Here is a 27,631-nt window from a genome sequence, read left to right on the forward strand (position 1 = left end):
CAAAAAAGTCCTTGATAACTTTAGGGCATGTCTTTTGAGATAGGAAGTAGGATTTCAGTCCTTCAAACATTAGCAAAACTCTTTCTATAGCTGGAAAGAGCGTTAACCATCTAGTTTTAGAATGGCTTAAAAGATCATGGTATGTAATATTAACAAATTCACAAAAAACCTTTAGACTATATATACAAAAATAACTGAAAATCTTAACAATGAGACACTGAACATCAAACATTAGGCAATCTGCTGCAGTTTGAACTCCGTTGTGCAGAACATGCGCAGGACAACCAATACCAAACAGATTAGGAGTCAGTTGATGTTTTAGCTTTGTTAAAATGTTGTTCCCTTCTCTTCTATTAACTCCCCCAAAGTTTGGGTTTGTATTGTCTCCTCCAAATGGTATTATTTTTGAACTTATGCCATTTTCCCCTGAAGTTGACAAAATATATTTGAAAACTGTCTCAGAACATTCATTTTCAAGTTCTTCCAGCTCAACAAGCTTTGTTTAAACGCCTTTCTCTACATCAAAGTATTGTATCACAATAGGGAAGAGTTTGTGATATTTGTGGTTCCTGGCATCAGTAGAAATGCCCACAAATAAGACTTTCTCTAAATCCTTCTTTATTATATCTAAAGTATGAGGGGCCAAAACATTACAGACAATGGCTTCTGTTTTTGTTTTACAACTGCCAAATTTACCAGCAATTCTGGAATCATCAAATATTTTGGCATTCAACTTACTAGTGCAACTTGCTGTATTAAAAGACTGTATTCTTGCTCTTATTACTAAAATTACTAAAATATTTAAAGTACATAAAAACAGCCAGGGGAAGATATTGGGGAAATATAAAATAAATACAAATAAAAGGGGGGGGAGGTGAAGAGACTTTAAAATGTGTAATAAAATCATCATCATCAACAACAACAGCAATAACAAAAAGCAAACCAGGAATATCACTGGTTGATTTTAAAAGTATTTGGCTGACACTTAATGTTAAACAAATAGGGTAGGCAGGACTCACCCTCCTCCTCTGTGTAATTCAGCAGCCTCTGCCCGCTGCCCTCATGCAATGGTCGCGCTTCTTTCCAGGCCTGGAGAAAAAATGAGGCTGCTTTGCCGCCAAAGGGAAGGAGCCGTGTGTGCGCACGCACCTCTCAGCAACTACCCTGCCGGCACATCTCCTATCAGTCCGTATGCAAAGGCATTGCAGTGAGGTTTTCTAATCTAGACACCTCCTCAGGTCAATCAAACTGAAACACAACCTTGGCTTCACTGATTGGCTGCAATCCTGAACGGGCGGGGTTAAAGCTACGAAGTGCAGTAGTGTTTAAAGAAAGATTTAACAGTCGGGGGTGGCTGACGTTTTTATGTATATCTCAGAACTGGACCACCTAGAAATTTTTTTTTCTTAAAATTACAGCTGAGAATCCGGGCCACCTAAGGGGCTAACCGGGCGCCAGGTGGCATGCAAGGAATCCAGGTGAAACCCGGCTAACCAGGTAATATGGCAACCCTAGTTATTCCCCATCTCTTGGGAACTTTGGAAACTGCAGCTGTGTAAGGACAGGGCCTAGGTGTCTTTAACCAAGAATCAGCATCTTTACCAGATTACAATTCTGATGAAACTCCGTAAGTTAGCACTGTGGATGTACCCTACAGGACGTTAAGTTCCATTATATGTGTTTGGCTATACTACTAAAAATATACTCATCTGGTGGATATATTTGAAAAAGAATGTCCTCTCTCAAGGATTCTCCCACCCCAGTGAAATAAGTTCAAGGGTGTTTTAGGGCAAGCTGCAGTTTCCACAACTCTCTCAAGATATAAATAATTGATTTGAGCCTAAAATAACCAACAGTAAGCTTTCCTCTCCAGTATCCAGGAGTCTGTTAAATATTTCAAGGAGCTCAATTACCAAGCCTGAGCATAATGAGCTTACACCCGCTAACACAGTTTTTAAGGGGCATGGAACATCGAGCTTCCCCAGCAGGATGCATAATTAGAAGCTGCCGTCACAGGCAAAAATATTGCACAATAAACTCCAAGCTGTAGAAAGTGCACAAATCCTTGATCTGGAAAGGAAGCAGTGAATAAACAATAAGCCAGGTTAAGCAGCATGGCTCAGTTTCATGAAAATCCTTTTGGCTCTCTCACAGCAAAAGAGCCCAAGAGCACAATCCAAAAATTGCCTGCATCAGGGATTCAAGCCCCACTGGGGAGACACAGCGGGGTGCATACTGCCAATCACTGTAAGAGTCAGCACTGTGGAATCTCAAACAGCTGTTGGGACATTTCCTGCCCTTCATGACGCTTCCTGCGTAAGGCTCAGATGCCAAATGAAGGAACCACAGAGTTAAGGAAAAGATCGGAACAACACAAAGTCTGAACATCTGATACTAAAATGAAATAACAGGAGCACTACACATGCATCTTTGCGATACATGACACTAGCAATTAAAAGTGGTAGTCAAATTCACTGTAACACTAGAAGTTTCAAGCCCTCTGGATCAGAACAAAGGGCCACCTTGTCCAGCATCCTGTTCTTACAGTGGCCAACCAGATGCCAATGGAACGGCAACCAAGACCTGAGTCTGCAACAGCACTCTCCCCACTTCTAGCACATACAGAAGAATGCCACCTCTGATAGTGCAGGTACCTGCCCAGGAACTGGCACACATTGATAGCCTTATCCTCCATGAATTTGTCTAAACCCTTTTAAAACCATCCAGGCTGGTGATCATTACTATATCTTGTGGTAGCAGATTCTAGAGTTTATCTATGTGCTGAGTGAAGAAGTACTTCATTTTGTCTTCACTGAGTCTCTTAACATTAAGCTTAACTGGATGGCCCCAAGTTCTAGTATTATGAAAGAGGGTGAAAAAAACATGTCTCTATTCACTTCTTCCACGCCATGCATAATTTTATATACCTCTATCATGTCTTCCCTTGCTTGTTTTGGTAACCTTTCCTCACAGGGAAGTTGTGTCAGCCCCTTGATTACTGTGGTTGTTCCTTTTGGAACCTTTTCCTCCTCTGCCTTTTTTAAGGTGAAGCAATTAGAACTGGAGCCAGTATTCCAAATGCAGTCACAAGAAAGATTTGTATAAATTTGTATAACAACATTATGATATTGGCAGTTTTATTTTCAATCCCTCTCTCTAACATGCCATTCACCATTCAGCTGCCATACCCTGGGTCGACATTTTTATTGATGACCCCATTTTCACTACAACACCATGGCCTCTTTCCTGGCTAGTTACTGCCGCCAATGCAGATCCCATTAGTGTATGCGTGGTTAGGACTCCCCCCCCCAATGTGCAGCACATTATACTTACTACACTGAACTGCATTTGCCATTTCAATGCCCATTCACCTAGGGTGGAGATCTCTTTACAGTCCCTGAACAATTTAGTATTGTCAGGAAACGTGGCTGCCACACAACTTATTCCTAACTAGAGGTCATTTACGAAAAAAGTGTAAAAAGCACAGATCCAAATATCAATCCTTGTGGGACCCCATTTCTTAAATCCCGCAATTGTGAGAACTGTATGTTTCTTCCTACTATCTGCTTCCTGTCCTTTGGTTGGTTATTAACCCATAAGAGGATCTATCCATACAAGTGTGACTACATTGGGACTGGATACCTTAGGAACATGGGAAGCTGCCTTATCCTGAGTCAGACCATTGGTCCATCTAGCTCAATATTGTCTCCACTGAGTGGCAGTGGCTCTCCAGGGTTCCACACTGGGTTCTCTTTGGAGATGTGGGGATTGAACCTGGGACTTTCTGCATGCAAAGCAGATGCTCTATTGCTGAGCTATGGCAAGAGAATTGGATGGAAACAGAAGGTTGGACAGCAGTTCTTAACAGTCCCCACCAGTGTGATTCAGTACACAGTTGCAAACACTTCCTTTTTAAAATGTATTGTGTGCCTCACCGCTGTTTGGTGGGGATGTCCATGCACTGGTTGCTCTGTCACAGCTACTCAACGTATTTTTTTCATTTATTTATTTACTTAATTTTTGGATTTATATCCAGCCCTTCCTTCCAGCAGGAGCCCAAAAAATCTAAACCAAGATAGGCTCATTTAAACCATTTTGAGTTGCTGCTGACAATGCTGGTATTGTAGCCTTCCTTCTCCTTCCTTTTCCAGCCCAGGGCCACCACTGGCTATGGAACTGGAGGATTCCCAGCAGGTAGATAACAGGGCAGGTGAATGAGTCAAAAGTGGAATAGTTCTCCCAGTTGTGAGGTGAGGAAAACTCTATCTGCCAGTTACTGTCAGCAGCAATGCAACTTCTAAACTGATAGAAGTCCTTCCAGATATGGATGTGTCTGTGTCTGACAAATATGCTGTTGGAAATGTAGAGGGTTCAGGGTGGGTCATCTCTAATTTGGGCCAGGACTCTTTATTCTAAATCCAAAGGAAGAGTCCAAAGAGAGATGAATGCAGTTAAGCAATAATAACAAAGTATTTAAAAAGCTGTAATATCAATGAACTGAAGAAAGCAAAATTGCGGACGTTGTGTTTGCTCTGGATGTAATACACACAGTCTTTATTCAAAAAGTTTAAGAAGTATTAAGTGGCATTTACACAAGCCTTAGAACACAAATCCTCTGTCATTCAAAACCACCAGGCAAGGGGCATTATCAATATCAACTTTAACATTGTGCAAAGTATTTTAAGAAAAATGATCCCTGCCTGGGATTTCTCTAACTCTAAGCCTTGTTTCCAATTAGCAGGTTGCCTTGGATAGTGGGGGAGAAAATGACAGCTAATCTCTAAAGCCAATGTTCCCTTCTGGAGTCTTGCCCAGGTACTGTAACTCCTATACATTTTCTAACAGTAAATTATATTGGCACCTCTCTAATCACCTTCTATGCTATATGAATAGACAACAATACAAAAGCCTTTTGTATTTTAAGGTCATCAGTGTATCCTATGTATAAACTATGTATAAAGACAAGCAAAATCCTCAGTTAAACCACACAGAATCAAAGCAATCCCTATTCTTAACTGGGTAAATTCAGCTAGGGTTTCATTTAATTGGACAACACAGCATATTGCCTTGAAGGGTAAATCTAATAATTCAGAGAAATCCAATAAAAATAGTGGCATTTACAAACTGTTCTGAATAAGAATCAAGCCAATCCAGATAATGTGGGTAGGACCTTTGCAGGCAATGGCTGCAATCCAGATGCATTAGGATTGCAGCCATTTCTTGCATTAGCCCCTTCCATTTAAAAGATGCTTACAGTCCAGTAAAAGCCATTCATAATCAACTCTCATTGAAATCAATGAAACCAATTCTTCCATTGTTTTCAGCAGGACAGTCATGAGTCTGTTTGGCTAGATAAGACTGTGTCTTCATGCTAGGAATGTGCATTTTTTACCAAGCAATTGCACAAGATCCAAAAATCTTTAAAAGTTCCACTTTTGTCAGGATAGAGCATCTCTTGTCGAGCAGTCACACTTTGTTAGATATGATCCACAATACTCTGTTAGAACATCACACTAATTGCTCTTCAAATTGGAACTTCCACTGTGGCTGCATCTAATGTCATTGGTGATGAGCAACTCCTCTCCATTCCTCTCTTTCCACCCCCTATGAAAAGTGTGAAAAGTTCAATAATTTCTCCCTTGATTTTTCCTGTTTACAAAAATTGAACCGTTTCCGCTATCTAACTGTAGTGGAAGCTTTGATTGTAACCTTTTAAAAGGCTTGTCAACAGTTGTTTACTATGGCATTTCCATCATTTTTCTGAAATCGATACAAAAAAATATTATCCCATTAATCCAACAAGCCAACCTCCTACTTGTACACTTCTGATTATTTTGTATTGGTTAATTGTTTTAAATTGTTGGGTTTTTTAAAGTTTCCTTGAGCACTGTGTGGCAGAAAAAGAGGATGCAAATCTTTTTAGATATGTACATATACATTGTTTTGCGCTATAAAAAGAAATGCAAACAAACAAAATCACAAACCTTTGAGGAATGTAGAACATATGCTGAGGAGGTGGTTTGTAGAGAACTCCTTCATAGACAGGCCACAAGCCACTTAGAATTCTGAAGAGAGAACTCTTCCCACAACCATTGGGTCCGGTGATTAAAAGATGCATTCCTTCCTCAACCTACAAGTTATAAAAAAGAGAAACACAACAATCTTTTAGAAGGTAATTATTTTCACCAACATTCTAACATAGGGTTGGTTTGGCTATTACACTAAACCATAGTTTAGTGTTATGACACTGAGCCTGAGCAAACGTTGGGTCTGTGCCCTTCCCCTTTCACCTTTCTCTTCTGGCACAGCTGCAAGAGGAGTTTGGAAGATTTCACTTGTATTTTAGATAAACTGTAGCTACTCATGTGGTCTGAACCTAAACAAATTGTAGTTAATCTTAACTACAGTTAGTTGAAACAAAACAATTTCAGATTATAGTTTATGAAGTAAAGTTGTAACAATAGTTATGATTAACAACAGTTTAGGATTTGGACGACATAACATGGAAGTGGAAGATTCCAATCTTGTCGTGGCCATGCTGGAAGAGGTGAGGTGAGGTGAGAGTGGGTGTAAGTTTAACGCTCATTGCAGTTTGTTTCCATAATGTCAAACCACGGTTTAGCATCATGTGTAAATTGGGCACAGTGTAACAAACTTTTCAAATAAAGCCACATCCGCATTCTGCTTCACTGTCATTCTACATTTTCCAAACACACATTATAAGAAGCTTCTCTAGAAAAGGTTAATCATGTGGATTACGAATAATAATGTGCAAAAAATGGTTCTTAAACCAGTCTTGGGTCCTCCCATTGCTGGTTTTAGCAGAGAAAAACAGCCCAAACATATATATGGAGCTCCATTCATCATAACCAACACCAGGAGCTCCATATACCTAGATCACAGTTTGTGTTGTATCACTGTCAGCTTCCTTGATTGTAAAAATAAACTGCAGTTAGATTATAGCCAAAGTAGGAACATATGGCTTCTATGAAAACAGGGGTGTGAAAAATATGCCCACACACCACATGTCATCCTCAACAACAAGTTCCAGTTTCCAGTATTTCTTAGACTGAGCCTACAATTCCAGGACAAAACTTTTCCTCAGGTAACTTGCACACAGCAAAGTTGAATTCATAGCAGTTGTTTTCCACAGTGTGTATAGTTTTGCAGTCACCATGTGTGAGATTAATGTGGAATCTGTAGGATCTCATTCTAGAGTAGCAATTTCTTTTTAGTGAAAATACATATTCTTATATTTGGGGACGCAGATCAAAATGAATATTAGAACAGAGGAAGTAAAACTATATATAAGATGGAAATGATTCCTCAGAATGGTTTCCCCAGCTGCAAGTTAGAACGTGTCTCTTTCATAAGAGACCACACACAGTAATTACATCAGTTAGGAGCACTACAATACTAATAAAAAAATAGACCCCCAACAACTCTACACACACACACGCATGCGCATGCACGCGCGCGTACGTGGGAGCTGCTAATCTATGGCACAGTCTCATACTACTGAGGAGTGTGTTTAAGAATATTGTAACTGCACAGATGAGGCCAATTGAGTGGGTCTTTCTAGTACTTTTTTAATACAAAAAAATAGGTGCTGGGACTAATATCTTGCTAAAAGTGCTGTGGGTGCCAGCACAAAATGGCTGCAATGGGCAACAACAACAAAAAGAGGTGCTGGTACTCCATACCTGTGGGTGCTGTCACAAAAAAAGCCCTGGGTCTTTCCCATGTGATCTATGCTCTTACCCAGTGAAGCGCTGATCAAGTGAGAAATATGCACATAATCAGTCCTGCTCACATTGTTGCCATATCAGCATTCATTCCCCAGTGGCACAAGATGGTATCATGGACAAGCACTTTCCATGCTGTTCTGTCTCTCTGTGTGGTGAAATCCAGTGTTCCATGTGCATTTTTCAGTAGGGAAAATGTCAGAAATAAATATGTACTTACTACTTCACCAAGCATATAGTATTGCCAGCTGGTTGCATATGTAGATCAGCTCTCAGCCAGGTAATGTATACAATGTATTGCATCACATTAATTGGCTGAGAGCTGATTTGCATATTCAACCACCCAGCCGCATTATACACTTGGTAAAATAGTGGGTAATGACCCCTCACCACATGAGGAATGGGGGGGTCAATTACATATATTGATGATATATGCGTATGATAAGATGTTATCATGCAGGGACAGAGGTTATGTGCTCCTAGTCTTTACTGTGAAGATAGTCCCCAAAGTGATCCTCTAGCAAAGATTATGGGATATCTGGAAAATCACATCATCGACTTTCATCACTGGTACTCTGCCATTAATGACTGTGCTCAGGTGACTCCAGTTTCATCTCAGTGGATGCAGACTGACTCTTTGTACTGAAATGAATGGGAAAACCAGAGGAACTGTTGGCTAATATTGATGCTCAAGTCAGGATCAGGAAACAGCATTAAGAACATGGAAGATTAAAGATCAATTCCCTCCCTATTGACAGTTTCCTAGAGATTTTTTTTCTGAGATTCTGCTCACCCTCTGAAGTTTGCAATTCTATAGCATGCACATTTGCTTGGCTCCTTTACACCTTAACGTCCATTGGAGACCTTCAGTTGGACATAACCCATGCTTCAAATCCTGGAGGTTTCTAGTGACTTTAATAGGAACGGGATCAGTTTACTGATATACAATCCTTGTTTAGAGCTTTCAAAAAGTCAGGGAAGGATTCCCAGAGCCCAGCCTCTTTAGAAGCTTTATGCATTTAACAGTTCTAGAAAAGGGAGAATTTCAGAATATATTTCTTCTCTTACAGCGTATTTTTAAAAATCCACCCTATAGTTGTTGTAATAACTGCATAAAGAAGGCTGAGAGCTTGTCTCGTATAAAATCTGGCCACCTTATTCTCTATGGAGATGGCTGGGGCAATGTGAAGAAAAACTAACTCCCTGCAGTAAAGCTATGTGAAGGAGTCATATTCACACCAAGCATATTTAAAGGACAGGGCTTCCCCCAAAGAATCCTGGGAACTTTAATTTACCCCTCACAGAGCTACATTTTCCAGCACCCTTAAACTATAGTTCCCAAGATTCTTTGGAACTTTAGCATCTCTGCTATCTTTTCGGCGCCTTTCGAAGACTTTCCTCTTTCAACAAGCCTTTTAAGTTGTGACCTATCCCAGTCTGTGTCAGTGTTAGAATTGCTTTCAATATGTTTTCTTTAATAATATGTTTTAACCCTTTTTTTGTTTTTAAAAATGTTTTTAAAGGTTTTTAAAAGTGTTTTTAATGTTGTTTTGTTTTAATGTATTTTAAGGTCTTTTTATGACGTTTTAAAGTGTTCTTAGCATTTCTGTTTGCCGCCCTGGGCTCCCGCTGGGAGGAAGGGTGGGATATAAATCAAATAATAAATAAATAAATAAAATGTATGGTGTGGATGTAGCTGAAGTAAAGAAGCTGGGAACAGAAGATACTTATTGAATGTATGCCCTCACCTGGCCCAGAAGGATGGGACAGATTAAACAACTACAAACAGTTAAAATTATTTTCTGTAACTAAAAACACAATAACTCAGTGGGTTCTGTTAATACCACCCCCCCCGCGAGCTTTCTATCAAGCATACTTTCTATTCTGTCTTTATGGGCTATGCTGGCTGGGGCTGATGGGAGTTGTAGTTCAAAAAAAGTAACTTTTCCAAGCTCTGGCTTAACATAACACATGATGCAACATTGACCAGTCCTGTCACTGCCAACAGTCAATGTTGTGGGATGGACAGCGTAATGTCACAGTACGCCAAGCAAGATATTACAAGGAAAAGAGACACAAAGTGATGGTAGTACAGCACCTTCATGCCAATTTTTTCCTTAGCTACAGTGTTAATTTGCATCCAGTGTTAATTAATTGTGCAGCTTTGAATGATCCAGTAATGTCACTTCTTGTGTCACAAAAGTAAATAAATGTAAGAGACTCTCATTAGGAGCCTTTCAAAAAATCAAGGAAGCTAAGGGCTGTATCTCACATTTTTTATGTACGAGCAGAACAGACTTCTGCTCACACAATAGGATTTCACCTTCCTCTCCTCCCCCCGAAACCCCCACCCATTCTCAAAAGCTGCTCTGGAGAATCAGGGGGCCCCCAGAGCTAATTTTTGGGGTGCTCACAGGACAACAAGTAGGAGGAGAGAAAGGCGAAGTCCTGCTGCATGAGCAAAAGTCTTCTCCTGCTCAATGTTGGATTCCATCCTAAGTCTCAAAGGACTTTGAAGCAAGTGATATATTTTAAAATGCTTCTTACTTTAATTTCTCTTTCTAAGCAATGAAAGACATGGCTAGAGAAATTGCCTGAAAATAGCAAAAGATGTGCGTTTTTATCAGGGATATGCAGAGCCCTAGGACAAAATCTTCAATGAAATCCATTTTCTGACTCTACTGAATGAAACTGTGATGAAAACCCATCTGCCTTTTTGATTTCAACTTGTCTCTTTAGCATTGTCATCAACAATATGTGGGATGGACATATTTATCTTCGTACATGAGGGGAAGCAAACATGGCAGCTTCCAGATATTGTTGGGCTACAATTCCCATCACCCTTGATCATTAGCTGTGCTACCTAGAACTGATGGGAATTGAAGTCCAACAACATCTGGAGGACACCATGTTGTCTACCCCCGGTGTACACACATGCTGCATTTACAGTCCCTTCAGCATCATGAATTCTGAAGTCTGAAGGATGTATTAAGAACATAGCAGCTGCCCAGCTTTAATAATCTTGACTTGATGATGTTTGTAATACAAGAAGCAGCATTACTTGTCCACTTAGGAAGCAAAGCTAAACATCTAACTGCAACTGTACTGTAATAAAGGCAACATAACTCTGGAGTGGCCCTGGGTGCTTGGAACATTCCATTGCAAGTTTTTTGCCTGGAGATGGCATCGTAACACAACCATATCATTCTCACAGTCTGGTCCTCTTCTCCCTCTCTAGTTCATACCTTGAAATCAATGCACTTTGTGTTGGGCTGTGACCCATAGGCATTACTGTCTCTAGTTGTTTTCCATAAAGCCTGCAAGTTTGGAGAAGTAACTGTTATCTCCTGGCCTGAGAGTGAGCAGACATCCAAGGCCAGCGGTTGTCATGGTAACGTGAGATAGCAACTGGGAAAGTTCTAACAGAGTCTGTAAGTTGTGTCTTCTGTGTATTGCCTCTGAACTGAGAGGTTCTCTTCTGTGTTTACCTTTGAAGAGAGATGTACCAGAGGGGGGGTGACTGAAGAAACTCTACATGTATTTACTCTTAAGCCTTTGGCCATAATGTCTTAATAAAGACTCTTAACATGCTCTAATGCTCTGAAGAAGTTTCTTGCTCAACTTAACTCCAACATAATGTATGCTGTTTCACGCAACAACGCACACACGTCAACACTTTGGGCAGTGAGATTGTAGCAGATGGAGCTCACTGGGTGGAACTTGAAAAAAGGGAGTACTAACAGAGGGTCCTTGTGCATGGCCAAATTCCCTATCACAAGTACTGACCCTGCATGTGTAACAGTGGTATCCATGTGGAGCCATTTCTCATATTCTGCACAATGGTGGTGGAGGCACGGAGAAGGCCAACAGATGTGTGGAATCCTGTTCTCCACTCATTGACTGAATGTGTGGACAACAGCCTGAGACCTATCTCTCTGTCTCCCGAAGTGGGATAAATGGTGCACATCTGCCTCTATGTTTGAGCCACTATGCCTACCTTTCTTGATTTCCCCTCTTTTCCATATTCTCGTCCATTCAGTTAACATAAGGTACATGCTGTGTTTGTGCTAATGGTGATGGCAACAATTAGAAGAGTCTTGCATATCATCTTACTTTGAAGTTTAGCCTGGAAACCACCACATCTCCATTTGGGGTGATAATAGGAACATTTTCACAGATAATTCCATGATCAACATCTATCACACTTCCTACAAGTAAAAAACAACAACAAGCAAAATATGTATTAGTAGAGCACACACATGTACAGGCAGACAGACAAAAAGTTGTCAGTCTTAGGGGGGCTTATTCATGCAAATATGCTCATAGCTGGATAACTTGCATGTGAATTGCATCCACTGAAAGACTCCACACTTGAAGTGATGTTAGATGATATGAAAAGTTAAATCTTTGTTACTTAATCGGTAACCATCTTAATAACCTTCCTTCATGTCAGACATACCCTAAGCATAACAATTGCAAATATGTCTTGTGTAGTAGTTACAAAGGGTATAATGTATATTAATTAAGATACCATGTTATAAAATTAAATTCTGGAAGTTTTAAGAACGAAAGAGAAAGCCCACTTTTGAAACTGTTTTTCTTTAATAACATGCATTTTATGCTTCATCAAACATAACATATTATTAGATATCAGTCTAATAAATAAATAAATAAACGTTCAAATTCTGCTCATAGTTGTGTCTAGAATCTGAATTTTCCTTCTCTAGGCTGCATACACACCATACATTTAAATCCCATTACTTCCTTAAAGAATCCTGGGAATTGTAGTTTGTTAAGGGTACTGGGAGGTTTAGCTCTGTGACGGGTAAACTATAGTTCCTGGGATTCTTTGGGGGAAGCCATATGCTTTAATTGTATGGTGTGTGCACAGCCTTAGAGTTTCTTGATCCACATATGGTTGATATTATCACTCCCATGTTCATGCCATCTGGTCCACTTTCATTCAGAATGCAGAAATGGGGGGGGGAGTTTCCTCATTTCCCTTCTATGGAATTATGCTTGAGTAACAGTCATTAAGGGTCCTTTACAAGCAGTTTGCAACTGCTCCATCTCCATTATGCCACTGTCAACTCCTAAGTGAGGCTAGATGCACATGAACATTTACGACATGGTGGCCATTTAAAAATCTAATGTGTTAGCTCTGAATACTTCAGGGACTAGCCACCTGTAGCCTCTGGCTAGGAGCAATCAAAATATTGGACCTTCCCCCTATTGCTTCCCTTTAGTGGAACACAGCAGCACTCCTCTTGCCACATGGCTGGAGAAGACAGTCTCTATCTCAGGGGTGGCCAAAGCTGTGCCCTCCAGATGTTGTTGGACTTCAACTCCCATTAGCCCTAATAAGGGCTGGTGCCAGACGGCAGTCAGGCTGGGCTCTGGCCAAGGGCCCCTTCAGTCCAGAGGAGCCCCTGAAGGACCCTTCCTTAGCGTGGGAGGGTGGTGCTCATATTTCGTGATCTGTGGTAGCACTGGGTCCTACAACCCAATCCTGCTGTGGATTGCGGAAAGGGTGCTCCGATGCACCCCCCCAATACAGACAGTGCAGACTTCAATACCTACCTCTCCCATCTGTGTGAATGCCATGCACTCCCAAGTTGGCAGCAGGGGCTTCCCTGAGGGGCTGATGCCTCCACTGCCATTTTGGGTGATGGCAAGCAAGCACGCTATGCGTTCATGTCATTCACATGACACAAGAGGTAGGTGGGGTGTGTGGGCAGGCTTATTAGCCCCACACCACCTGTATGGGGAGGGTGCTGCGCTACAGAGCCATGGGCCCGGAGCAGGCTGGTACCCAAGGACCTAGTCATGCCTGGCGCCAGCCCTGTCCCTAACTATTATTTATTATTTATTTATTAAATCTATATCACACCCTTCCTCCTAGAAGGAGCCCAGGGCAGCAAACAAAAACACTAAAACATTATAAAACATCTTAAAAACAAAAGACTTTAAAACATAATAAAACAAAGCATCTTTAAAAACATCTTAAAAAGTAATACCAACACAGGCTGGGATAAAGTCTCTACTTAAAAGGCTTGTTGAAAGAGGAAGGTCTTCAGTAGGTGCCCAAAAGATAACTGAGGTGGTGCCTGCTAATATTTAAAAGGAGAGAATTCCAAAGGGTAGGTGCCACAACACTAAAGGTCTGCTTCATATGTTGTGCGGACTTCTGGCCATGCTGGCTGAGGCTGACGGGAGTTGTCATCCAACAACATCTGAAGGGCATCACATTGGCTATCCTTGCTCTATGTGGTCACCTGCCAGTGTACTGTAAATCTCCTAAGTGGCTATTATACAGTAGAGGTTGTGGATGCACCCAAACAGTCTCCTTCTTTCAGAATCTTTTATGTCTACAAACACTCCTTGGCTAAACCGGCACTTAGCATTAGAGATAATGAATGGTATTAGGGATGATTAAAGAACATTAAATTCTGAGCCAGTGTGGTGTAGTGGTTAAGGTGTTGGACTATGACCTGGGAGACCAGGGTTCAAATCCCCACATAGCCATGAAGCTTGCTGGGTGACCTTGGGCCAGTCACTGCTTCTCAGCCTCATGAAAACCCTATTTATAAGGTCGCCATAAGTGGGAATCGACTTGAAGGCAGTACATTTACAAAGAGCATTAAAGCACATTGCATGGTTGTCTCTTTTAAGCCCCAGCAGATGGAGCATGAACACTCTTTCTCAAGTGAACAGCATTTGGCTGGAATACACTGTAGTGTGCTGGGCCATAGAAAAGGTTGCTTGTCTCCTTTTGGTTGGATATGAAGGGCACTGCCTTACCTAATGTTACATAGGAGTCTCACAACTGTTGCTTTCTGTGTATCTAAACTTAAACATTACCCTGAAACCAGCTTCTAGCATCTATAGTCACTGTATTTCAATATATAAAGCATGCTCAGCTACAAATTAGCAGAAACTGGACAGAGTGTTTAGAAAGTAAAAAAGCAGGGCCATTTGACTTCTTTACTTCTATCAATCCACATGTCTAACCTAAATACCAAAATCTTTTTTCATAGCAAGAATGTATCGCTGAATGAATATCTTTTATCAAAGACTTACACCATTCCAAATGAAAATGGAATACTATTCAACAATTGTTCCCAAAGTAAATGAAACAATTGATTCATTATAAGGTCTGGTAGCATTTCTCCAAAGGTTAAAAAGAGTTCTGATATGCTTTTAAATAATCCAGATTTGTAACCAAAGAACGAGTTCAGCAGTGCCACCACATTACAGTCACACTTGGACAATATGTTTGTAGAGTGAACTTCCTTCATCCCCCATTTTTATGCCAATATATTGGCAGATTACAATAACTACATTAGTGGGCTATATGACTGACTTATGAGAGCCAAAGGAAAAATAATAGCAACTTGACATATAGTTAGGAACATCTAGTACAGATTTTCCCCTTCATGGTCTACATGTTACATAGAGAGGTTGTAATTTTCAATCCCTTGACTCTGGAAGAGTTTCTCCATAATCCATATAAGTGCTTCAAGGCAACTCCAGAATAAATGGCTTGCAAATTCTAGCATAAATCTTTGCTAAAAGAAGTGTCCCTATTCACTTCAACAGAAAGGCACAATCCATCAGTGCTTCGCAGTTTGAGGGCCAAAATAGATACCATGTTATTCACACAATTAGCAATCAAATAATTAACAGCTCAACCTGGATCAAGACCTGATAGTTTGGAAGACTTCAACCTCTCTCCCCCTAACCCCACTCCCCATCACTGCAGTCCCATTGGGGGCTTTCAGATCAGAGCTTTCCTCCCAATGCAAACAGCAGGAGCATGGGCCCTGATTCAGATCATGCAGCCATATTTTTTTCTGCACAGTGTCCCTGGAAGCCTTACAAGGGGCTCTGTATGGAAAAAAGATGGATATTCAACAGGTAGTGGGCAGCAGTATTCTTTTTTGCTCTGTACAATTCCACAGGAGGGACTGCACTTTACGATGTATAGTTGTTTCCTAGGAGAATTTTATAACAGATTTTTAAATGTTAAGGGAAGAATAAGATAGTCTTTAGACCACCTATAAGGACAGTGTGGACCCATGTGCAGTTTGATTTGTTGATTATGGGACATAATCCACAGATCTACATTCCAATCCACTCATAGGTCCGAAAACACTCCAAAACACAGAGTGAACTGGAACTGTCCTCATCGCTTGTGAAGAATCACCAAGATGTCCAAAGAGAGGAGAAATGGAAGACAAGCAGCATCCCATACAGAGGGAACTAGCAGGCATGAAGAGAAAGGGGGAGACACAGATTTGGAAGGAAAATATTGAAATGCCATCATTAGCAGAAGACCTTTGCCTAATTTACTTACGCAGCTCCTGGGATTGAACCAAGGTGGAGAAGGGAAAGTTTGTACGCACTGCCACATTAAAACAAGCATGCTAAGGAGAAGGCTAAACTAGAATAGCATTTGCTATTTTTCTGTGCACAGGGAGATTCTGATGTGGTCAAATATTCAGATATACCACATCACATCAGAAATGGTACAGCCACAGGAACCGGCATACCATGTGATGTATCTGAACACATAAACCAGTCCTTAGCATCTTATACAGCACTTTATAAAAGCAAAGAGTTGGGCGAGGAATATACATAGCTGGGAGCAGAAGGTACCAGGACCTCCTGTGCAAAGGAACGCGAATGGCGTAAGTGTGCAACAAATATTTTTGTTTCAATAGGTGCCGCAGTGTTTAAATTTTAAATTGCACCCTGTTAAAGAAGAATCCTAAAAAATAAATAAATGTAGTATTAATTACCCTTGATTTCTAACGGGCCATCAATATGTCGTTCTGTTTTCTCTCTCTTCTTGTTGCTGTTTTCACATTCTTGGGAAAAAGCCATCCTTTTGTAAATGCCCCTCTTCACTTCATCAAAGACTGAAAACATGTTGTATACACGAGCTGTGTAGCCAGCTAACTCTGTGACCTGCAATATGATAAATGATTGTGCAGATTAGAAAAGAACTGTGTGGATGAATTATTGGTGCAAGTGTTTCTTTTATTCTACCAAATATTCTTCCATGTTATATGTCATGTGTTATTCATGAGAAAGAAAGCTCTGAATCCAGTCTTGATATGTATCAGATATTTCTTCCAATAGAGAGGAACAGACGAATGAAGGTCAACTTCCCTGTTGTTGTAAGTAATGATGATGATGTCACCCACAATTAACAGGATGGCAAGACAGCAGAATCTCCAGCAGCTGGTTTTTAGGACTGGGGCACTGAACAAAAAATCAAGTTGGATGTATGTGAGTTGTGGACCAAGTTCAAACGCATGTATGCTATGCACTGCAGAAAACAATGCTCATCTGCAAAAAGGATAAGGTTGCCATAGATAACATCGAAGAATAAATAAGTACTATCCTTCTCTCTTTCATTTCCAGTGCCAACCTCTTAAAGACATGTAATGTCATTCAGTTGGCATCACCTACTGCCTGGTGACCAATACTGAAAGCAACTCTAGATCTAAAGTATTTGTCACAGACATACATACTTTCCTAGGGTGACTTTCAGATGTACTTATAAACATCAGAATCTAGGATAGTGTCAGGACACCCACCAACCAGTAGATTTGATTCATTTTAAAAGAATAGGCTTTCGTATTTATTTGCCTGTTTTTAGGATAAGGAACTAGCAGAGGTATTCCCTCTTTCCATCACAAAAATATTTGTTTTAAGTTGTTATTTTGAGTAGAGATTTTGCACTTGGATCGAAGGTGGATCTTGTAGTCTCCCTTCATCTGGCTGCATGTATGTATACACACATCTCTCTGTGTGTGCTCACATATCAGGTCAAACATACATACATTCAGACTGCTACTGCTACACACACACACTGTCTCCAGACATGTGGCTCCCGCAATACCCAGTCATTGGTCTTCCACTGAAAGCTACAAGCGGCATTGCAGTGAACTTTCCACACTATTGTCTTTTCTGTATGTACATTCTGCTATGATCTGCCTGCATCAGTGGGCATAACACAGCTGCAGGTCAGCATACATTCACTAGAACCCTTGTGATTGGCACCACTTTATGACCCAGTTTATTACTATTTTAATTGATCTTTTAATTTTTTGTAAAACACTTCGTGGGCTAGAAAGGGGGTGTAATAGCGCTATAACACCATGGTATACAGCAGCCTTTCCCAACCAGTGTGCCTCCAGCTGTTGTTGGACCACAATTCCCATCAGCCTCAGCCAGCATTACCAGTGGTCAGGAAGATGGGAGTTGTGGTCGAACAACATCTGGAGGCACACTGGTTGGGAAAGGCTGGCATACAGTAATACCTCAGTGAAGGAATCCTCCAGGAATGAAGCTCCTTTTAACTAAGGCTTTTTAAGAGGTGAAACTGGCAAACTTTGCTTTGCTATGGATAAACTTTCAAGTCTGTGCCTTTGCTTTAAGGTGAAACTGATCAGCCTGTTGTGTCTTTGCCTTGCTATGGATAAATTTTCAAGCCTGTGCTTTTGCTTTGCTAGGTGAAACTGACAAGTCTCAGTGTTTGCTTTGCATTAAAGAGATCTCTTGCTTTCTCCCAAGGCTGGGGAGGGAAGGATCCAATATGATTCAGAAGAGGAGAAGGAGGAGTGGGTGGGTGCCAGGTAGGCATCCTGTTGAAGCTGTCCCCACCATCTATGAGCGGGTGCAGGAACCTATCCCTGTTCTTTCCATGTTATTCCTACCTCTGGTACCAAAGTTTCTTTTGAACAAGTAATGTCCAGGAACACATCTACTTTGTTAACTGAGGTATTACTGTAATCCCATAGTGCTATAACACTATATTAAAATAATGCCACAGCATTATGATCGTATAGTGCTATACCTCCTTTCCTTACAATTATATTCATATCTAAAAAAAGCATTTTAGTTATAGTTAAAAGACTGATTACAAGAACAAAAATGGGGTCATGAAATGGCCCCCACCCAAAGGTGATAATGAATGTGTGTTGAGTGGTGATAAGTTCACTTTCTTAATATGCCCCTGCCCCTATCAAAACCCTGCTCTTTTAAAAAGATGGGTGAATAGCACTAAAGGCATCCACAGTTGTGGAAATTCTGCTTTTCTTCCTTTTTTTCTTTTCTTTTTAAAGTTAGACTTCCTGAAATTCGAGAAAAGACAGAAGAACCACAGGGAAAATACTGAATGACTGATTGCATGACAGTATTGTGCGCCATTAAACATGGGATCAAATCATGGGTTCAAACAACAAGCAAATAACATTTTTATTGCAGTCAACAAACTATTAATATACAACTGTATAAATACATAGTCACAAAATCAAAATAGCAAAGGTGAAGATAAAGAACTAACAGTCATTGAATGTCTAAGAGATAATACTACATTCAGAAATATTACTGCCTGTTCAGTAATGAATACATTGGACTCCCCCAAGGAAAATATTCAGAAGAGTCGCTAAGGATCAACTGGCAAACTGCCTCAAAAGGGGGTAGATTATATGTTCTCTGACCCCTTGGTAAAATCTACATTAAAAAAACACATAGGAAACTGTTCAAAGTTCCAGCTGATTATGCAGACAGCACATAATCCTTGACAGGAACTTTAGCAAATCTGCCCTCTAACATCTTTGTTAAAACATGCCAGCAGAACAGCTCTTCTATACTTGGGTATCATTAAAAAGTATAAGTATTGCATAAATTGGTATGTATGGGCGAACAAATCATGGCAATGCCACACTAAAAACTTAATGTGGAAGCAACATACACACACCAATTTCATGGCAGAATCATTCAGCTGGGTGTTGACTCCATTGAAAGATTATGTGGTGGAAACAGCCTGCTTTTTGTGTGTCTAGGAAAATGTTTAAACATAAGTCCCACTCCCCCACCCCCAATAAGGTTGGCTCATTCAATTCAGGCCCTCACTATCTTATCTGATTCTTCAGAGATATCTTTGTTATAGATGGTGGGTGGAATTATTCCTATGTCTTTGGCACCAGCTCTTGTTCAGCCTGTCTTCAAAAAACACAGGAAGTCACCCCCAAGTTTATGAAGAAAGTGGGGGGTGGGGGGAAGGATTCTGAAGGCTTGCAAGTTCCCAATCAACAGATAATGACATCCCTAAAGTGCAATGTGCCATCTTCACCTGTTGGCATAAAGGAAGTAAACCAAAACACCTGGACCAACTAAGACCAGTTAAGAAAGAGAAACATTAGTTGTGCTGTATGAAGCATACTAAGAACATCAGAGCAACCCTGCTGGATCAGAGAAAAAAATCCCTCTAGTCCAGCATTCTTTCTGTTTCCTACAGTGTCCAACCAGATGCCATCTGGAACTCCACAGAGGCTTGACTGAAGACAATAGCCCTCTCCGGCTCTTGCTCCCCCATACAGGTATTCAGAGCCATAGTGCTTCCAAACCTGGAGGTCACATACAACCATCACAGCTAGTAGCCATCAATAGCCTTATCCTCCATGCATTTGAAGCATCATCAGATCTTCTTGCAGCCAATTCCATAAATTAATTTAGGGCTGGCAGAATTACTCTATGTCTTGGACTTCATCCTCAGTACTGAGCTCTATATTCTGTGCCCTGAAACATGGAAAGTGGCCTTTTCAAATGGTAGGGATCCAAAGTGGTTTGCCAGTTTGGGTGGGAGCAGAGGTGTTTACCTTAGTGGTGGCCCACAGCAGCAACTCCTTTTTAAAAAACACATTTAAGTGCCCCCATCTGTAAGGGCAGTGGCTGGCTTCCTTTCTTCTTCCCCCTTGGACACTTTAATTTACACTTTATATCAAAGAAAAGATGCCAGTTAAAACACAGGAGGAGATGGGGAGGTAAGGAGAAGGAGCTTCTGTTAGCATTACAGGGAGTGACATTAAAACACTAAAGAAAGGATCTGTTATCAGCTGACAGATATTACTGTAGCCAGCCAATTCCAGCTGAAAGCAGAGCTTGAGGTCAGACTGAAGCTCAAACTTGTTGGAATTGGCAACACGTTCCCTGCAAAAAGCACTTCAGAAATTGCCCCTGAAAGTGTAGTGGTTTTTTTTTTTTGGAGGGTGAAAGATATTAGTATTTTATTTATTTATTATGACATTTATAGCCCACCTTTCCTCCAAGGAGCTTAAGGTGGCATACATACTTACCCCATCACCATTATATCCTCACAACAATCCTGTGAGGTAGGTTAGGCTGAGAGATAGTGACTGGCTCAAGGTCACCCAATAGGCTTTACAGCTGAGTGGGATTTGAACTCAGGTCCTAGACTGACACCCTAACCACTGCACCACACTAGTTCTCCCCTGCAGAAAGCAGAGCTTGAAGGGCTTGATTTATCCTTTCCAGCACAGCCCATCACACTAGAAAGGAAAAATGGATCACCTGACATCATAGTGACATCAGGTGATTGGCAGTGGGCTCTATCGTGTACCCACTTACTCGCTTTCTCAACCAAATGGCCCTATGCTGCAGTGTTTTCAATGAAATACGTGCTCCAACGTACACTTGAATGCATGCCCTACCACATTCTGGTGTAAATAGTCATGTATGAATATATAATCTAAGACACGACTAGAGAAGGCACTGGAGTTGGTATTTGCTTCAAATGTTTGTGTTTAGTATTAAGATTATTATTATTTATTTTATCCTGACCTTCCTTCCAAAGGAAGTTTGGAAGGCAATTTTTTTAAATAATATTTTTTTAAAAAAATTAAAAACATTTAAAAAATATTCACAACGAATCGTATTGAAGCTGCCAGAAACATTGGCAGTTCATGATGAGAGTTCAAGTTGCCTTTTACCCCCAACAACCTGGCTTCAAAAATAATTCTGGCACAAACATACAAGTTTGATGTTGGAACTTGTTAAGCTGTCAACATACTTGCCTTTCGGAAAAAGGAAAATATTTGTAAACCTACATGTGTAGCTATAGTATTACATTGCATAGTATTGTTTTCATCATGAATAAATAATAATAATAGCATAGACAAATATTTCACAGCAAGAACTTACGGAAATATAAAACTACCTGGGAAACAACACACAGTTACCTGGATCTGGTGCTTAAGTCTGGACTTGTAGGTCGCAAATCGATGTTATGTTAAAATGTTGCCTGTATGGAATAATAATGGACCAAATTCTCCATTCTGCTCTCAAGAGGAGAATACCTAGTGCAGTGGTGTGGGACTTTTGGGCGTTCAGATGTTGTTGAACAACATTTCCCATCATCCCTGACCATTGGCCATGCTTGCTAGGGCTGATGGGATTTGTAGCTCAGCCACAACTGGAGGGCCAAAGGTTCCCCACACCTGACCTAGTGTTTTTACCAATATCCAAATAGTATGCACAGGGATACTGTTTAGAGATCTGGGGTGGCAATTCCCTCTTCCCCCTATTTCAACAGTTCCCAAACCTTTTTTCCCCCCACAGCCCACTTGTACACTGCTGATGGTTTTGGCAGACCACTTAGTGATGTTTTACTCCTGTTGTAGCAGTTGTCATGCGCCATGCTAGATGCTGTATGACTTTTAATTGTATTTTAATTGCTTCTTTTATTTCTTATATTATATCTTAGAGTATTACAAGTTACATTCCATAGAATTCCAATTATAATTCAATGAAATACAATTTAAGAAATAAAAGCAAGAAAAACACAACTGAAAATCAATATGTATATTTAACGCGGACACGCCACAGAGCAGCCGAATGAAGCTCGTGGACCACTGTTTGGGAGCCCCTGCCTTATTTTAGTCTCTGTAACTTAGATCCTAACTATCAAAAACCTCTAAGTGGTATACAGTCTAAAAGCCTCAAAGGATTTACATTCACTTAGCAGCAGTTTCATATCTTCCCCTTCGCTCTGCACTCCCAGTGATCCAAGGGTAGTGGTGGTGGTGGTGGTGGTGGTGGTTGGGGACCCTTGAGAAAAGTGTGGAATATGCTGCAGGGGACTTCTGATGGAAGGGGAAGTTGGTGAAAATCTACCCTCTTTATGTGAACAAAGGAGCAACTTAGGATTCAAGCCTCTGTGTTTAGTTTTCAGGAAGACCTACATCTATGGTCATGATAAGACATATAAAAATTAGCCACAACAAATGCTCTTTTACACAACCTTGCAATATGATATTGAATACATCCAAGAGATTTTGAAGCTTCCTGAGAATTTTGCCCTTTCTTCCTGTTCCCACCCTCCCTCAAATGGCGCCTTTGGGTATATACAATTCTATTACAGACTTCCTATACTATTTTTTATCTATCATTTCTGCTGTCGAGAGTAAGTTCCATATACATCCCAATTCAAAGAAAGGGGATCCCAGGGAATGCAGTAATTATCGAACTATTGCCTTAAGATCCCATGCAAGTAAAGTAATGCTCAAGATTGTACAACAAAGGCTCTTACCATATATGGAGCGAGAAATAGACGTCCAAGCTGGATTTGGAAAGGGAAGAGGGACCAGAGGTCATATCGCAAACATAAGTTCGGATAATAGAACAGACCAAGGAATTTCAGAAGAAAATCACCCTGTGCTTTATAGATTACAGCAAAGCCTTTGACTGTGTAGATCATGAAAAACTATGGAATGCTTTACAAGAAATGGGGGTGCCACAGCATCTGATTGTCCTGATGCGCAGCCGATACTCTGCACAAGAGGCTACTGTAAGGACAGAATATGGAGAAACCGACTGGTTCCCCATCGGAAAGGATGTGAGACATGGGGGGAATTTTATCACCCTATTTGTTTAATTTATACGCAGAACATATCATACGGAAAGCAGGATTGGACCAAGAAGAAGGAGGTGTGAAAATTGGAGGGAGAAATATCAATAATTTAAGATATGCAGACAATACAATACTACTAGCAGAAACCAGTAATGATTTGAAACGAATGCTGATGAAAGTTAAAGAGGAAAGCACAAAGGCAGGTCTACAGCTGAACGTCAAAAAGACTAAAGTAATGACAACAGATTTATGCAACTTTACAGTTGATAATGAGGACATTGAACTTGTCAAGGATTATCAATACCTTGGCACAATCATTAACCAAAATAGAGACAACAGTCAAGAAATCAGAAGAAGGCTAGGACTGGGGAGGGCAGCTGTGAGAGAACTAGGAAAGGTCCTCAAATGCAAAGATGTATCACTGAACACTAACGTCAGGATCATTCAGACCATGGTATTCCTGATCTCTATGTATGGATGTGAAAGTTGGACAGTGAAAAAAGCTGATAAGAGAAAAATCAACACATTTGAAATGTGGTGTTGGAGAAGAGCTTTGCGGATACCATGGACTGCGAAAAACACAAATAATTGGGTGTTAGAACAAATCAAACCAGAACTATTACTAGAAGCTAAAATGATGAAACTGACGTTACTGTACTTTGGACACATCATGAGAAGACATGATTCATTAGAAAAGATAATAATGCTTGGAAAAATAGAAGGGAGTAGAAAAAGAGGAAGGCCAAACAAGAGATGGGTTGATTCCATAAAGGACCTGAACTTACAAGATCTGAACAGGGTGGTTCATGACAGATGCTCTTGGAGGTCACTGATTCATAGCGTCGCCATAAGACGTAGTCAGCTTGGAGGCACATAACAACAACAACATTTTAGACTTCCTATACTATTTTTTATCTATCATTTCTGCTGTCGAGAGTAAGTTCACACAGTACCTCTTTGTAAGAAGACATAATTCTTTCAATGGCATCTGCTCCAGAGGCCAATAAATTTCGTGAAGTTGTGAAGGTTTCTGTTCGCTCACTGACCATAGCTTGTTTCTGACCATCTTCTAATTCTAAAAGCAAGCAAGAAACCTTAATTAGAGCAAACATATTTGAAGAATATTCTATGCCACAAAAGAAAAACATCTCCATAAGAAAGTTAGAGGTGGGCAATGTTCATGTCAGGAAATCAGAATCACTCAAATATGGTTGCCAAATCCCACTCCAAAGTTCAGTCCTTTGACTGCAGTAGCAACTTGGCAGGGAACCTTTGACAAGTATAGTTTCTCCTGCCAGTGCATTAAAGCAAAGGAAAATGCTGCACCTTCCTTAAGTCACCCCGCTATGCAATCATTAAATATACAAGAGCACCCTCAAACAAACTTTGGGCAATTGTGGATTTGGGGGGGGGACTGTAGGAAGGAATAGTTTGGGAGGAATGGTAACAGTTGATATGACATTTGCTTCCAGGCACAATTCAAAGTGTGGCAATTATTTTAAAACCATAAAGCAGGGGTGGCTAATCCTTGGCCTTGGGGTCTGATATGGCCCCCAAAATTATTTCCTGTTGCCCCTAAAGACCTCTGGTAATTTGGTAGCAGTGGTGGTGCAAAATCAATGTTCCCCCTACCAATCTCATCAGGATCACATGGCAAAGTACCTGGTATAGATTTCTGCTGCAGTGGGGCAAAAAAAGAGGATGAGGGGGAAATTGTGGTCAGGCATGGAAAATTGTGTTTTTGCTGTACACCGCCCAGAGAGCTATGCTAGTGGGCGGTATAAAAATATAACAAATAAATAAATAAATAGGAACTAGATGGCCGGGATAGAAATTTTTATACAAAAATAAATACACTATGTACAGTTCTGGTTGCCTCATCTCAAAAAGGATATTATAGAGTTGGAAAAGGTTCAGAAGAGGGCAACCAAAATGATCAAGGGGATGGAGCGACTCCCTTACGAGGAAAGGTTGCAGCATTTGGGGCTTTTTAGTTTAGAGAAAAGACGGGTCACAGGAGACATGATAGAAGTCTATAAAATTATGCATGGCATTGAGAAAGTGGATAGAGAAAAGTTCTTCTCCCTCTCTCATAATACTAGAACTTGTGGACATTCAAAGAAGCTGAATGTTGGAAGATTCAGGACAGACAAAAGGAAGTACTTCTTTACTCAGCGCATAGTTAAACTATGGAATTTGCTCCCACAAGATGCAGTAATGGCCACCAGCTTGGATGGCTTTAAAAGATTAGACAAATTCATGGAGGACAGGGCTATCAATGGCTACTAGCCATGATGGCTGTGCTCTGCCACCCTAGTCAGAGGCAGCATGCTTCTGAAAACCAGTTGCCGGAAGCCTCAGGAGGGGAGAGTGTTCTTGCACTCGGGTCCTGCTTGCGGTCCTGCTTGCGGGCTTCCCCCAGGCACTTGGTTGGCCACTGTGAGAACAGGATGCTGGACTAGATGGGCCACTGGCCTGATCCAGCAGGCTCTTCTTATGTTCTTATGTTCTTAAACTGTGTAAGAGCAGTAAACAAATAGTGATGGTGGTGTTTGCCTTTGCCCTCAGCCAGAGCCTATCACCCTATGATATGTCACCCACTGCCCCACGATTGATCTTTGGACATCTTACAAATATTAATTTATTTAATTTAACAATATTCCTATTCTTGCTTTTTATCATGCAAAATGATCCTGGAGGGATTATCGTTAAAATAAAAAGTCTTCTACATCACAAATTCCACTATGTGCATAAAAAAAAAGTCATGAAAGCAGAGCTTTCCTAAGGCTGCATTTCTGTACACATGAATTTTATTTACCTATTTACAGGATTTACAAACTGCCTTTTGAGGTAAAAACTCTCCCAAGGTGACTTCATACAAACAATATGCCACATAAATAACAATAGTCTTCAAAAACAGTAAAACCATAATGCTAAAATGAATAACAAATAAGATTAAATAACAATATTTAAAAGCAATCAAACACATCCAGCCCAGTAAAAGCACTAAAATCCAATCAATAATTATAACTAAAACAATGTATAAATTTAACAACCCAATGAAAACCTGTTTAAGACAATGCGATACACAACAAGAATGTCTTTATAGCCTTTTTCAAGCCTTTATAGCCTTCAGTGATAGGGCCTGATATAACCCCATGAAAAAGCATTCCACACTTGAGGGGGTCACTGGTAAAGCAACCCCTTCCCCCTTGTAGCCATCAGCCTAGTTCTTTTTACAGTCGAGCATGTGAACAGGGCTTCGCATAATGACCTCAAAGTGTTGGCATGCTGATTATGGGTGAAGGCAGCCCTTCAAGTAACGTAGTTCCAAACCAAGGATTTAAGGGTTAATATCAATACTTTAAATTGGGCCCAGAAACACATCAGCAATGAGTGCACCTGGTACAATTTAGGTATCAATTGACCCCTATCACCCACCAACACTTGGCAGCCATATTGTTCATCACTTGAAGGTTCCAATTGCTCTGTCTAAAAAATCTTAACTAGTTTATATCATGTAATAAATACATTAAATAAACAGACTTGTGCAAACATTACTATTTGCAACATTTAGTTATAACCTATCCTTCTGTAACACTGGAGATAAGCTGTAATGAGTGGGATCTGAAACAAAATGTTGAACAGCCAGCTAGACATGTGTTCTTCCTGGATACTCCATTCTCCCTCTTCTGTCAATTTTCCTTCCCCGCTGCAATAGATGCTTGGCATTCTGTGGTCACTGAGCATGCTCAGTCACTGGACTAGTTTTGGAGGAAGTTACCCCTTAGGGGTTTTTCCCCTAAAGATTTTTTGGTATGATGATACCTCTTCTTATTTCTCAGTGGCCCCATATTGGCTTAAATCCTGTCAATGGTCTCTAGCTGAGTTTATTTTCTCTTTCTTCCTGAGGTTTTATGCCTGCTTGCATGTACAAAAAAAGGTCTTGAATGATATGCTAAAATAGTTCTTGCAAGCAATTAATAAAAGATTACATTCATGCAATAACTGGACCCACCTGCAATTAAGTTCTTTTCCAAGCTACATCACTACCAATTTTGTGTGCTCCAAAATGTGAGTTGGATGATGTTGGGTGTCTTGAAAGGGCAGCAGATTGCTAGTTGTTTAATTTAGTATTATTGTACTTTTACTCCCAGGGAGA

General features: G+C 40.5%; 1 protein-coding gene and 1 long non-coding RNA gene across 6 annotated transcripts in view; one reads left to right on the forward strand and one right to left on the reverse strand.

Moving 5' to 3' along the window:
* LOC133390161 (ATP-binding cassette sub-family D member 2-like) overlaps positions 1-27,631 on the reverse strand; it is a 47,703-nt gene that overhangs the window by 16,005 nt on the left and 4,067 nt on the right. For 3 of the 5 annotated variants that reach the window (XM_061638156.1, XM_061638159.1, XM_061638158.1), the window contains exons 3-6: positions 24,423-24,544; positions 16,547-16,715; positions 11,859-11,953; positions 5,985-6,130 (exon numbers count right to left, since the gene is read on the reverse strand). In XM_061638156.1, coding sequence (XP_061494140.1) covers positions 5,985-6,130; positions 11,859-11,953; positions 16,547-16,715; positions 24,423-24,544 — 532 coding nt within the window. Of the gene's footprint in view, positions 1-5,329; positions 5,605-5,984; positions 6,131-11,858; positions 11,954-16,546; positions 16,716-24,422; positions 24,545-27,487; positions 27,569-27,631 lie in introns of those variants that run through there. The other 2 variants (XM_061638160.1, XM_061638157.1) reach the window with 2 other exon arrangements.
* Positions 1,311-16,735, forward strand: LOC133390162 (uncharacterized). The gene is made up of 3 exons (XR_009764325.1): positions 1,311-1,497; positions 4,739-4,815; positions 15,889-16,735. It is a non-coding gene; the product is annotated as an uncharacterized LOC133390162 (long non-coding RNA).

The sequence above is a fragment of the Rhineura floridana genome, chromosome 8, assembly GCF_030035675.1.
Source record: "Rhineura floridana isolate rRhiFlo1 chromosome 8, rRhiFlo1.hap2, whole genome shotgun sequence".
In the NCBI taxonomy this organism is placed as follows: Eukaryota; Metazoa; Chordata; class Lepidosauria; order Squamata; family Rhineuridae; genus Rhineura; species Rhineura floridana.